The sequence below is a fragment of the Balaenoptera physalus genome, assembly GCF_965194825.1.
Source record: "Balaenoptera physalus genome assembly, chromosome: 6".
Lineage (NCBI taxonomy): Eukaryota > Metazoa > Chordata > Mammalia > Artiodactyla > Balaenopteridae > Balaenoptera > Balaenoptera physalus.
Window position 1 is genome coordinate 53,000,073 of NC_138885.1, and position 14,901 is coordinate 53,014,973.

At 40.0% G+C, this 14,901-nt stretch overlaps 1 protein-coding gene across 2 annotated transcripts in view; it reads right to left on the reverse strand.

Annotated features, from left to right (window-relative positions):
• Positions 1 to 14,901, reverse strand: part of CCDC148 (coiled-coil domain containing 148) — a 265,733-nt gene that overhangs the window by 159,954 nt on the left and 90,878 nt on the right. The window contains exons 5-8 of one of the 2 annotated variants that reach the window (XM_082465005.1): positions 8,903 to 8,985; positions 8,551 to 8,702; positions 5,981 to 6,076; positions 5,724 to 5,905 (exon numbers count right to left, since the gene is read on the reverse strand). In XM_082465005.1, coding sequence (XP_082321131.1) covers positions 5,724 to 5,905; positions 5,981 to 6,076; positions 8,551 to 8,702; positions 8,903 to 8,985 — 513 coding nt within the window. Of the gene's footprint in view, positions 1 to 4,026; positions 5,906 to 5,980; positions 6,077 to 8,550; positions 8,703 to 8,902; positions 8,986 to 14,901 lie in introns of those variants that run through there. The other variant, XM_082465004.1, reaches the window with a different exon arrangement.

Below are 14,901 nucleotides of genomic sequence, written 5' to 3' on the forward strand. Positions count from 1 at the left end.
CCCCTGCATTGGCAGGCAGATTCTTAACCACTGCACCACCAGGGAAGCCCACCCTTACTTCTTTGACCATACCTTCTACTCCTCTCCCCATCTACCACTCTATTCCTGCCACACAAGCCTCTTGTCAGAAACACGCCCACCTCAGTAAACACTGGCTAGAACACTCATACCGCAAATTTCTGCATGGCTAGCCCTCTCACCCCCTTCATGACTTTCCTTCAATGTCGCTTCCTCAACCAGGACTATCCCCAAACTTCTATTCAAATTTGCAAACTGTTGGGACTTCCTGGCAGTCCAGTGGTTAAGACTTCACCTTCCAATGCGGGGGGTGCGGGTTCCATCCCTGGTCGGGGAGCTAAGATCCCACAGGCCTGGCGGCCAAAACACCAAAACATAAAACAGAAGCGGTATTGTAACAAATTCAGTAGGGACTTTAAAAATGGTCCACATGCAAAAAGAATCAAAAAAACACTGCAGTCTGTCCCCTCCCCCACAATCCCAGCAACTTGTCTTTTCCTCTAATCTCTATTGTTCCATAGCACTTATCACCTTCCAATATACTACCATGGATAATTTACTTACGTATGGTGTTTATAGTTTGTTGTTTGTCTCCAACCTGCCTCATGAGTACAGGGGTTTTTGTCTATTTTATGCCAGTAATTGCTCAACAAATATTTGTGGAAAATATGAACGATAAGTCACTTCTTCCTCTCTTTTGTCCCTTTTCTCTTCTGGCTGTTCAAGAATCAATTAATTTTGCAAAGTGTTTTTATATGTTAGAGATTTTAATTTTTTGTGCCTGATATTTGCCAACGTTTCCTATTTGTCATTTGTTTTTTACCCTTATTATTTTTTTCCTTAAAAATTCCTTGTTTTTAGAATAGACAGTATATTCACAGGCTTCAAAATTCAAAAGGTATAATAAAGGGGGGGTTACAATAAAAATTCTCCCTCACATTCCCCCCCACCCAGGCATCTAGCTCCCATTCCCAAAGGCAACAAATGTTATCAATTTTTGCATATTTTTTCAAACATATAAAAGCAAATATATATCTGTATGTGTGTATGTGTTTTACTTTTTCCTGTACATTGTATATAAGGCTTGCTTATTAACCTTATACCACACCTTAACCCTGACCCTTGGAAAGTGTTCCATATCAGTGAATGCTAAGTATTTACTTTTTTTTTTTTTTTTTTTTGGCCACACTGTGTGGCTTGCACGATCTTAGTTTCCTGACCAGGGATTGAACCCAGGCCCCCGGCAGTGAAAGTGTGGAGCCCTAACCACTGCACTGCCAGGGAATTCCCTACATTTTTTTTTTTAAATCTGGAAAATAATACACTGTATGGTAGTACAATAATCTACAAAACTAGTTCCTACTGACATTAAGATTGTTTCCTCAGTCTTTAGCTACTACAATGAATAACAAAAAATAAATGACTGTATATTCAAGTATACAGTTGACCTTTTGACAACATGGAAGAAGGGTAGGGAGGGGAGGGTTAGGGGCACTGACCCTCAGCACAGTCGAAAATCTGGGGACTATTAACTTTACCAATCCTTCTCAGTTTTCCCTCCCTTTGGTGGGACAGGATGGCTGGAGTTGGGTATTTCCGTCCCCCACTTGGAAGGCTGGCGCTGCTGGACTTGTGTATTTTCCGCCCCCAGGTAGGTTAGGTTCTGATAAAACTTTGGCAGTTTAGGCTCCAATAAAATAGTTTCTCCTGAGGGCAGCCTTTGTTAAGAAGAACAGAATGCTCTGGAGTATTTCCAAACGGTTCATTTTCCCCTCCCCCGTCAGAGGCATGAGGGGATTTTTCTCAAGATATTCACTGTGGGTACCTGGTAGAACTTCTTAAGGTAAAACTCACAAAAGTGTGCTGACACCCCCCTTAACTAAGGCCCCCTAGAGTTTTTAACTCTCAAAGTTGTCCACAACTCAGCTTCAAGCAATTCATCAATTACAGTCCAGGTGTTCCTACCCCAACATTGGTTCCTGTGAAGGTTTCTGCTAAACAAGTTTCTTCTCAGGTAATTTGTGATTCTCTGTATCACCTGTGTCTCCAGCTCTGAGGGCAGTGGTTTGCCCTGTGACCTAACTTCTCTGAGGTAGTTAAGAAGAGTTGTCGATTTTCCAGTTTGTTCAACTTTCTACCCTCATTAGAGCAGAGTGGCAAATTCTAAGCTCCTTACTTGCTGGACAGAAAACTGGAAGTCCCTTTGATTCTTTAAAGATTTAATACTTGCCTGAGGAAACATCCTGTTATATTTTATTAAATGTTTATGTCATTGCATTTATTTAATTTTTTTCTTTATGATTTTCACTGCAGGTAACATGTTTTTAAAAGGCCTTCCCCACTCCAAGATTATTTAATACTTCTTTTTATTTTTATCTAATTCTTTTATGATTATTTTCTTCTTCACATTTTAATGCACCTGAAGTTTATCGAGTCATATGGAATAAGAGATCTAACCTAATTTTCTAATTCCCTGTTATTTAGTGCTGTCATATAAATAATCCCTCACAGTATAAAAATTTTACCTTTACAATAAATTAAATTATTACAGATATTTTCTGTTTTCTGTATTTCTATTTTGTTCCATTGATCTGCTACAGACATATGAACTTCCTAATTTATTTTGATATTAAAATATATATTTATATTTGGCTGTGCAAGTTTTACCACTCCCCCACCCTAGTTATTCTTCATTTTGAAGAAGTTATTCTTCACTTTGGGTGATTTCACAAGCTTAATCTTCCTAATAAATTTTGGAATAATGTTGAACAATTCTTCAATTGCAATTGTACTAAATTGACAGATTAATTTCATGAGTCATGGATATTTTGAAATCAAATCAACTATTATATAAAATTAGGAATTTTATACTCAAACTGGTTTAAGACATTAATATGGACTAATTGCCCTTGAAAATTCAGCAGTGAGGTTGGCTTCCCATGCAGTTCAAACAGGGTACCAGACCAGTTTCCCCATGATTGTCTGGGCCCTCTCCTCTCCTTGTGTGCTGTTGTCCTTCATTCACAAGATGGCTGCCAGCAGCAACCACAGCCGTGTACTTTCCTGGTAGATCCACAGGGAAGAAAATGCACTACTCCTCACAAGTATCTAACAAAAGTTCTGAGCTTTGCCTAGATTTGGACCACCCTGAGCTAATTGTTGTGACCGGGGGGAATGAAGTTATGGACTGGTGCACACTCCCAATCAGGGTCTACCTTTGGATCTGGGGTTGGAGTCATTCCAACCCAAACTGGCAAGCTGCTACAAAATAGGAGGAATTAAAATAAATATTGGGGATTAACCATGATGTCCACTGCCTTTAGCCCAATGAAAATTTCTCATAATTTAAAAATGGCCCCTAGATCTTTCAGCCTTCTTATGTTGTAGCAGTAGGCATCTGTTTAAAATATGCACACACTCACTTGTGCAGGTGTACACATATATGTATACAATCTATGTGAATTCTCACAAGGCCTAATAACTAGAACCAAAAGGGGAAATGGCCTTATTAAAATAATGGCAGAGGGCTTCCCTGGTGGCGCAGTGGTTAAGAATCTGCCTGCCAACGCAGGGGACACGGGTTCGAGCCCTGGTCTGGGAAGATCCCACATGCCGTGGAGCAACTAAGCCCGTGAGCCACAGCTACTGAGCCTGCGCATCTGGAGCCTGTGCTCCGCAACGGGAGAGGCCGCGACAGTGAGAGGCCCGCGCACCGCGATGAAGAGTGGAGCCCGCTCGCCGCAACTGGAGAAAGCCCTCGCACAGAAACGAAGACCCAACACAGCCAAAAATAAATAAATAAATAAATAAATAAATAAATAAATAAATAAATTTCTAAAAAAAAAATGGCAGATACTGGCAAATGAGAGTCCAGTAAATATTACAATTGAATATATAATTCACTGCGCTAGTTAGAACAGTGCATTTACATGCCTTACTCCCCACCAGCCACAGATTTCTGATGCCCACCACCTCTGTATTTATTCAAAACAGCCCATTTAGGGACTTCCCTGGTGGCGCAGTGGTTAAGAATCCGCCTGCCAATGCAGGGGACACAGGTTCAATCCCTGGTCCGGGAAGATCCCACATGTTGTGGAGCAACTAAGCCTGTGCACCACAACTACTGAGCCTGTGCTCTACAGCCGGTGAGCCACAACTACTGAGCCTGTGCTCTAGAGCCCGTGAGTCACAACTACTGAGCCCACATGCCGCAATTGCTGAAGCCCATGCACCTAGAGCCCATGCTCCGCAACAAGAGAAGCCACCACAATGAGAAGCCCACGCACCGCAACGAAGAGTAGCCACCACTCACCACAACTACAGAAAGCCCACATGCAGCAACGAAGACCCAATGCAGTCAAAAAATAAATTAATTAATTGTTAAAAAAAAGAAATAGAAGAAATACTAATACTTGTCACATTCATCTTCTTTCATTTCAAAGGAACAGCCTTTTACTTCTATTGCTAATTTACTATACATGTGTCCCTTCAATAGTTTTCCTTTCTTTTCAGGTATATATTCTTTGGGGATATTTTTGAGGTCAATATAATAAAAAGCATATTTTCCTACAAAATGTTTCCCAGAAACTTCATATACAGAACACTACATGAAGTAGGCTATTGATCTGACCCAGGGTGGCATTTCTGGGTTTGTTCATTAAATGAATTTTAATATAGAATTTACACTAGAGAAGATGGCCCTGCCGACACTGAATTTTAAGTCACTTAACATTATAATTGTCATTCAGAAGAAGATTGTCATTCTCAGGATACAACTGAAAGTGCATTTTCTTATTGCTATTTGCAGCAACAAGGATGGGACCTAGAGAATACCATACTAAGTGAATTAAGTCAGACAGAGAAAGACAAATATTATATACTATCACTTATATGTGTAATCTAAAAAATAATGCAAATGAATCTATATACAAAAAAGAAACAGACTCACAGACATAGAAAACAAAGTTATGGTTACCAAAGGGGAAAGGGAGGGACAGGGAGGGAAAAATTAGGAGTTTGGGATTAACTCATATAAACTACTACACATAAAATAGATAAGCAACAAGGATTTACAGTACAGCACAGAGAACTATATTCAATATCTTGTAACAACCTATTATGGAAAATAATCTGAAAAAATATATATATATATAACTGAGTTACTTTGCTGTACACCTGAAAATAACACAATATTGTAAATCAACTTCTTTTTAACTTCAATTTAAAAAAAGTGCATTTTCTAAAAAAAATTTATAAAACATACTTTGTGTTCACTATAGGGCAAAATCACAGTAGATTACAAGTAACATAATTCCATGGGTATATTTTCCATTGTAACCAATTTTTACTACTGATTTGTAAATTTCCATTGAAGAGCTTCACATCTTGAAATAAAAATTCATAGTTATCAAAAATTCATGTTTGAAAACTATTTCTTACCTGTGTAGTAAAGAGATAAATAAGAGGGATATTTTCATCAAGTTTCAACCTCATAAAAATCTTTAAAACCATTATTTCAAGGAAATTACTTTGGAGAAAGAAAAAAAAAACCTCTCTATTCAACAAATAGTAAATCTAAACATTTATTGATAGCCTGTATTCCAATCACAAAGTATCTATGAAAACAGTAAATAGGAAGTATAGTGACCCCTAAAAAAGTAAAAATTTGGTGGCAAAAATCTAGATAATTCAAGTAGTTTTATTACCTGTATATATCTTTTAACTGCATATCAAAATCTTGAAGTTTCTTTTGATATTTCTCTGTAAAGTTACAGAATTCATTAAGGATTGAAGACTTCAAGTCAGGGTATGGACATTCCAAAGTTTCTAATTCCACGGGCATTTCACTAAGCAGGTTACTTCTTTCTTCTGAAGAATGATCAAGTGTCTGAAAAAAAATTGTATGATTATTTTATTTAATGTAAATGACAAATTGATAAATTACTACCTATATCGCACTTACTTTCAAACTCCAGTCTGAAAGATAATTTTCTATTTTCTGTTGCTCTAGCCTAAGTCTTTCATAGACGGCCTTCAATTGTTTCTTCACGAAGTCAACCTATAGGACATTTAGAACAAGTGGAATGCAAATTATTGATTAATCCAATATTTATATTTAAAGTCACAGGAATTTTTCTCAAAAGCCATTAAATGATGACAAATTAGATAAGGGAAAGTCCCTTTGAGGACCCATGGAAGAGGGTTCAAGAGATGCCATAGCCAAGCAGTGCCCATCAGACAAAGGAGCCTTAAAGGAGCTTCTAGACACATAACCCAAAAATGGGCTCAGTCATAGCCACTCTGCACTCACATTTGGATTTTGTTTGTGATAAAGCAGAAAGCTTTCCAGATTGCCTCTGCTTTAATCACCCCCTCCTTTCCTTGCATCCTTGCCTCTAATCCCCAGTTGGGCATGGATTTTTAATGTTTATTTTTAATTATTCTTTTTTTTTTTAAATTTATTTATTTATTTTTAGCTGTGTTGGGTCTTCGTTTCTGTGTGAGGGCTCTCTCCAGTTGCGGCAAGCGGGGGCCACTCTTCATCGCGGCGCGCGGGCCTCTCACCATCGCGGCCTCTCCTGTTGCGGAGCACAGGCTCCAGACGCGCAGGCTCAGCAGTTGTGGCTCACGAGCCTAGTTGCTCCGCGGCATGTGGGATCCTCCCAGACCAGGGCTCGAACCCATGTCCCCTGCATTGGCAGGCAGACTCTCAACCACTGCGCCACCAGGGAAGCCCTAATTATTCTTTATGAAAGCAATATGACAATACTACAGAATAACTGAAAAATAAAGTAAGAAAAATCACCTAAAAGCCTACATCTAGGGCAACTATGAGAATGGAACTTATGCTCTAGTCAGGGAAGATAGTCTTAAACTCATAAAAAGTAAGTAAGAAAATATCAGGAGGAGGTAAGTGAGGTAAAAACTGGCTGAGGTAATAGGGAGTGACTGGATTTTCTCTCATGCAGGTGGTCAGGACAGGCCTCTCGGAGGAGAGGACCTTTAAGCTAAGACCTAAAAGACAAAAAGCGCCATGAGGAGGACAGAAGAAACAGCCAGTGCAAAGGCCTCGAGACAGGAAGGAGTCTGGCTTATGTGAGGAATAGGAAGAAGGCCAGCGTCGGTGGGACAAGGTCTAGTAGGAAAAAGAGGGTGTCACGTAGGAGGTGAGACTAAAGGAAGCGGACAGGGAGACGTACAGGGAGTGTTACCGTGTGCTTGACGTACAGCGAGGCCAAACAATACCAAAATGTCAGAGTTTGGCGCAAAGAAAGGTTTACCGAAGGGCCATGCCAGGAGACGGGTGGCTCGTGCCTTAAAAAACCCCAAACTCCCTGAAAGCTTTCAGCAAAGCCCTGTTACAGAAAAGGAGAGAGAGGGGCGTGGTTAGTTGTTGCAAACTTCTCGGTGTCGGATCCTTTGTTCTTGAGGTCAGGTCTCGGTCAGGTCATGATGTTCCTGTAAACCTCCACCGAAACAAAATGTTACTCTCTGTTCTACAAGAAAGGGCAAGGTCCCAAGGCTCAACTTTCGCCCTCCGAGGTCCAGGCCCAGGCTAAGAGGAGAGGGTCCCTGCGCGGCCAGTTACCAGACCCAGGAACGTTGGTCCACCGTCCAGTCTGGGTCCTCCAGCCAGTGCCCAGGCCCGGCTGAGGAGGCAGATCTCAGCGGGCAGTGCCCTCAAGGCCGGGTCCCCAGACCCTGCCCAACCGACATCACTGAGGGAACAAGACGCCCAGGACCCAGCTGGCCCTCAGGTCGCCCCAACGGGGCCGGGACCCACGCACTGCGACCACGGAGACCGCTGCCGCCATTAGGTCTCAGAGGTGGGAATGCAGGAGAGGTTTGCGGCTGCTTCAAGGCCTGGGCCCGGCCAGTGGGCGGCCGTGGCAGGGGCTCTGGAGCTCCGCAGGCGACAGCTGTCCCAGGGCCCCACCCCCCGCCCAGCTCACCGCTGGCTCAAGGCCAATGGGCCTGGAGGGTCCGGGGGAGAAGGCTGCGATCCGCCTCCCACCACATTCTCTGCCGTGAGGACCACCGTAAAGCTGACTGGTGTCGGAGCGGGACCTCCAACCGCAGCGCTAAGGGTCACTCGCTCGTGGTCACGTGCTAACGGTTTGGCGCTAACGATCTCTCGATAACAGTCAGTGCTAACGGCTGCGCACCCGCCCCGCCCCTATCGCAGGGGGAATTGTGGGCCGGTAGGAGCCCTGAAGGGATTTACGGGGGGGTGGGGGTGGGGGGGGGACGACGGACGACTTGATCCCCTCCCCTATGATAGGATTTCAGAATACACTGGAAGGAGGGGCAAGAATGAAAGCGGGTAGGCCAGGTACGAGGTCATCGAAACATTCTAGGTGAGAAATTAGCATGTTTGGACAGATTCAGGGATATGTTTAAGATACCGAGTAGATAGAATTTGCTATACCTTCTATTTATATACATAAGACGTACATGTTTCTTATCTCCAACTCTTCCAATTGGGATAAAAATAAAATATTACATTATCAAAAGTAAAGGAAATATACTGACCTCTTCCAGTACTTTCACAGAGTTAGATTCACTGTGCGAGTGTGAATGCTGTGAAATGTGATGCTGTCTGTATTTTAGATCTGCTCTCAATTGCTGAATAGGATTTATTACATTTTTAAGATATGTGCACCATTGTTCTGATAACTCTTGTTCTATGGTGAAACAAAATTAAATCAAAGCAACACATTATTATTTTAAGTTTCTTCAAGAACAGGTCATTAGATGCAGATTATTTTTGGATTCCTTTAGAAAAAAGCAAACAGCAATATTAAAAGAACATGAAGTGTGTGGCCCACTTTCATCTTCAAAACAAAGCTTCCCTTTAAATGTGGAACCAAAAAAAAAAACCTACCGAAATTCATAAGGTCAGAAAGACATTCTTTTCCAATGTTCTCTTCATTGAGTAAGGATTTTATTTCAGATTCCATTTTACATCTGAAATAGACATTATCTCAATCAATTATTTTACAATCATAAACATATATATAGGTTTAAAAAATAACTAACAGTAGAAACACTCAATCTAATGTGGTTTTATTCACCTGTTCACTAATTCAGACCACATACTAAATTCCTAACATGGATTAGGTACTTGCCAGGACACTGAGATAGACAGAAGCGTAGGTGAATACTCCAGGAGAAGTAACAGCGTGAGCAAGGCAAGGACGGGGTACATCCTGGCACTATTTCGGGTGGAGAGAGCTCCGGGCATTGGGAAGCTGCTGAGGGATATTAAGCTGACCATGCCAGCTCAGATCTGTGAAGGAGGGTGAACAATAAAAGTGGAAGATGAAGAGGAGGGGATCAGGCAAACCTGGATCAACAAGGAGGTTATTTAAAAAGTTCAGAGATGAGGAGGTCCTGACCTAGGGAAATGGGAGTAAAAGTATATATTTTTATACACCAAAAACATAATAAATCTCAATAATCTTTTACTATATTATTTAAATATAGTCATTTTAGAGTAAAACTATAACCAGCTCTAAATGCACATCTAAAAATATTGCAGTCTATCCCTTATTTATGGCAGGTTTAATAAAATCATAAAAAGAGTTTTATTATGACTGTTAAGATACAATATTTTAAATGGTATAAAATAAGAAAATAGCAACAATTACAGCACTTTAATACAATGATTATTTTTATTTTTGCATATAAGTTTCTAACCCTTGTCTACATGCATGAATATTTTAACTAGTTGTAATTATGGCATATTTATCATTTTATATTTGGGTTTTTTTTTTTACTTACTTTAAGATATTTCTAAATAATTTTCATAATTATCATCTATTTTAGTGGCTGCATAGTATTTTATATTATATATGTGCCATCATCTTCTAAGCCAATTCACAAATGTGGGACAGGGTTTTGTTTATATATATAAAGGAGGGGTCCTATTGTAGATGACACTATTTTTCTAGCATGTGGTCTTAGGCAAAGGTATTTTTTTTAATTTTATATATTTTATTTTTGGCTGCATTGGGTCTTCATTGCTGTGCGCAGGCTTTCTCTAGTTGTGGCGAGTGGGGGCTACTCTTCGTTGTGGTTCGCAGGCTTCTCATTGTGGTGGCTTCTCTTGTTGCAGAGCAGGGGCTCTAGGCGCACGGGCTTCAGTAGTTGTGGCACGTAGGCTCAGTAGGTGTGGCTCTCGGGCTGTAGAGCGCAGGCTCAGTAGTTGTGGCGCATGGGCTTAGTTGCTCCGTGGCATGTGGGATCTTCCTGGAGCAGGGCTCAAACCCGTGTCCCCTGCATTGGCAGGCGGATTCTCAACCACTGCACCACCAGGGAAGTCCCAGTCAAAGGTATTTTTTTTTTTTTTTTAATAAATAGGTATTTTTTATAGTGGGTAATGTGAAGACTTCAGATGAAATAGATTGAGAAACTGATTGGAAATTGAATGCAAACTAAGACCACTTGACTGTTACTGAAATGAATAGCCCAGTTTGCTTTTTTTTTTTTTTTAAAGAAATTCACGTTCTTTTATTTATTTATTTATTTATTTATGACTGTGTTGAGTCTTCGTTTCTGTGCGAGGGCTTTCTCTAGCTGCGGCAAGTGGGGACCACTCTTCATCGCGGTGCGCGGGCCTCTCACCATCGCGGCTTCTCTTGTTGCGGAGCACAGGCTCCAGACGCGCAGGCTCAGTAATTGTGGCTCACAGGCCCAGTTGCTCCGTGGCATGTGGGATCTTCCCAGACCAGGGCTCGAACCCGTGTCCCCTGCATTGGCAGGCAGATTCTCAACCACTGCGCCACCAGGGAAGCCCAGTCAAAGGTATTTTTAAGATTACATTTGAAAGTGTTATATGGAGAATAAGTGCATAATAGTGGAGTAAACCCACAAGTTATTTCATAATGGATTTTTTTAAACAAAAATATAGCACTTTAAACCATTTAGCTCAGCCCTCTTATATTTTCAGCATCTAGAATGCCTTAGCAGAACATAAAAACCAACAGGAGAAGTGGCTTTGTTCATACAGGAGATCAACCTGCTACTGTGCATATAATAATTCTAGTAAGCTCCATCCTGGCGTTGTAGATTAACAACCCTGAACCCTCAGACAAGACCAGCCTATTTCTCTAATTGTCCTAATTGCCTAACAAAATCCAGGAGCAAGTACTACAAGACTCTGGGACTAGCTTGTGATGCAGGCTAACGTTCCCAAATTGTGTCCTATAAAACAGAAACATCAATAAGATGCTAGGAAAAACTGGGAAATGGTGAACTAAACAAATCAGACAAGTTTCCATAGTGCAGGATTTCTCAGAAACTTGATTATGCTAAAGTGCATAGAGGTTCTCCAAAAAGGGGATGAAATATGAAGTATTTTCCTAATTTTTAGGATGATGAAATTCATTATTCTCCATGGAGTATCTTGAAGAATATTTCTGTTTTGTAGAACATGATTTAGGAAATATAGATAAAAACTGCGATGCACTCAAGAGCATTAAAATGGTAACTCCGGGGAGGAAAACCCTGCCTGTTCACCACTGACATGTAGACTCAGTCCCAGGTGTTCACCAAGTCGGAACTCTGCAGCACAGACAACTGTCTCCACATCTGAATAGGGGACAAACGTAAGGCAACGTTCCATATCCAGATCTGCCAACTTAAGTACCTCCTACTGTTACTTGGCCTGTCCTCTGATACCACTGAATCTGATGATACTACAAAAATTCTCCTGAGATTTTGTGTGACTGTTTGCCTAGAGGATATATTAATCTACTTCCTAGATATGCCCAGTTGCAATGCAACCACCTGCCTGGTGAGGACATTTTTGAACTCTCATGACTCTATTTTCGTACAGGTCCTTGTCCTCCCAGGATGCTGCCAAAGTTCTAGGTGTAGTACAATCAGTCTCCTCAGAACATCAAATATTACCCAGAGCTTCCTGGGATTTCTAGGGTACACTTAGTTACCAATTCCGGCAGAACAAGGAAAACATGGGGCACTGGAGACTGGTAGAATCAAAAGCCATTTATGCAAACAATAAGCAAAGGGGCATGGATTGTGAAAGGCAGAGTAAGAGAGGATGTTAAAGTTCCTTAGTGGAACTAACAGCCAGGAGATCAGCAGAAAATTAGGGCACCAGAGCAGGCTGAAGGCCAGAGCTCTATCCCTCCAATAAGGAAGGAACTCAGCAGTTCAGACAGCTTGGTACCTCAGATAGCTATTTGATCTGCTTCTCTCTCTTTTTTAAGAGTCCGTCCCAATCTATGTACCACAGAGGGCAGAGAGGGAAATCTCACAACTGTTGGCTAAGGAATGAACTCAGAGAGAATTCTCAGATGGCCTGAGTCACACAGTTATGAATACTGGCCTCAATTTCATCTTTAAAGACACTTTTCCAGACAATATTTAATTGTTGTTGGTAAAGCTCCATGATATATCCTGTATAAAGGTGATACTTTTAAAGTAATGCTTTAAAACTAAAATTGTAAGAGACCACATATATTTCTAACAGAAACTACAGTAAAAGTAGTAAGGCTTACAAATAAATCCCTCAAACTTTATTAGTCAAAAGTTCTTATTAAAATAATAATTGCAATTCTTTACCACATGGCCAATATAAATAACTTCCTCTTTAATTTCTAAACCAGTCACTCTGAAACAAGGAAGAAAGTGTTCCTGGCAAAGTGTATCAAGGTCTTCAAGGGGTATAGTTTGGAAAGCATAGTAAATAGTAAATATAATTTTATAAATTTAAATATTAAATTCTATAAATTTAAATATAAAATGTAATTTTATATTTTGAAATTTTAATTGTCTAGTTTTCTTACGACAGATTTTAAAGAATTAAGGTTTGGCAAATCTTTTTTTTTTTTCTAGTAAGCCTAGACCATTTAGATCTTAGGTGATGTGAATGGAACCCTATGGAAAAAAGAAAAAGCTGCTCAGCTCCAAGGTCAGCGAGCACAGGAGTTAAAGGCAAGTGATTCAATACCACCTCCACAAAAACTAGCTGGTTTACCTAATGCAAATAATTTTAATCCTCTGAACCTCAAGGTTCTCATCTGTAAAATGAGGATAACAATGATACCTACTCCGTAGGGTCACTGTAAGGATTAAATGAAACAAAGCATGTAAAGTACTTAACATACGATGGCATACACTAAGTTACCCAGCCAAAGTCAGAAGTCATTGGAGGCCCTTACCTGCTGGGGACCTGAGATTCACAGATGGGAGTCTCTTATGGTGATGCATAAGAATATTTTACTTTCCATCTTTTATTAAAAGGGAATGTAGATTTTAAAGATTGAGAGACACTGATAGAATTTAAACTCCTGATTTTCTGGTGGTCCCTAAATTCTCGAACTTTCTAGCCATTTTTTGAACTTTCCTCCTATCACTAATAGTTTTTAATTTCACTGAATACACATTGTAATTAGCCTACATTCTAGAATAACACAGAAAGTTATCTTGGAATTCTTCTTTTTTGTCCAATTTTCAACCCTTACAAGTTTCAAGACATAACGTTACTACTTGAATATTCCTCATTTCCATCGCCTTTGTGTCATTCCAGGTCAGCCAAAAGAATTACTTTCCATAATGAAATCTATGTGCCTCCTTTATCTTGCTCAAGAACAAGGTATATACACAGTAAGAAGGGTGTGGAACAGCCAAGATAAAAAACTTTCTCCAGCATCCTTACATTTGAGCCTGCATCAGTGAGCACAATAATTAAAACTTCCTAATGGCTTTTGTTTTTATCATATTTCAATTATGCAAATCTAAAAAAAAAATTTCCAGTGGGCTCAAAAGTTCTCTCTGTAAAAGGTGACATTTTGAGGTATAAAATGGGCCTGATTTGTTTCTATAGTGGAAGTATGAATGACAAAGTCTATATAATTTTGTTTTTCTCTGTTTTAAGTTACGTAATGATGTAAAACTATTTCCAATCATGAGTCTTTTATGTCACATTTAGGAATTACTTGCCAGAATAGGAAACTCCTATCAATATGAAAAGCACCCATGTCAAAAGTGAAGTTAGGGCTTCCCTGGTGGTGCAGTCGTTAAGAATCTGCCTGCCAATGCAGGGGACACGGGTTCAAGCCCTGGTCTGGGAAGATCCCACATGCCGCGGAGCAACTGGGCCCGTGAGCCACAACTACTGAGCCTGCGCGTCTGGAGCCTGTGCTCCGCGACAAGAGAGGCCGCGATAGTGAGAGGCCCACGCACCGCGATGAAGAGTGGCCCCCACTTGCCACAACTAGAGAAAGCCCTCGCCAGAAACGAAGACCCAACACAGCCATAAATAAATAAATTTAAAAAAAAAAAGTGAAGTTAATGGTATTTGGAAATGTAGCTTAGAATGAGACTACAAAATTATCTATTTTTATATAAAATATATGCTTACAAGCATATATTTTAAAAAGCATACTTTATAAATACCATCATCATTAAAACTAATATATATGCCTTAAAAGGAGGGGAAACACATCTGCCTTCACTTTCTGGTTGACCTTTGAAAAACAATTTATTTCTCAAAGATTACATTTAAGATCAAGTATAAAATCATTATCTTGTTTTAATTCATCTTGAAGTGACTGTTGGAAATAATAGTAAAAGTCGAAAATCCAAATTGAACAAGTTAGTCATGATGCCGTTACATTTAGAAATCACTCAACTTGAATCCCTTAGTTCATTCATTTACTGAAAGCATTTAATCTGTCTCTTTCTATGTATCCTACGTAAAGATGAATATGATGGGATGCTTGTCCTTGAGAAGTTTATCACTTCATAAGAAGACAAATATGTAAACAAAACATTATAGTCCGAAGTACTAAGTATAATATAAATAAATACATGTATGAATAGGAGTGCAGAAGAGTAAGTGATTAGCAGACATAA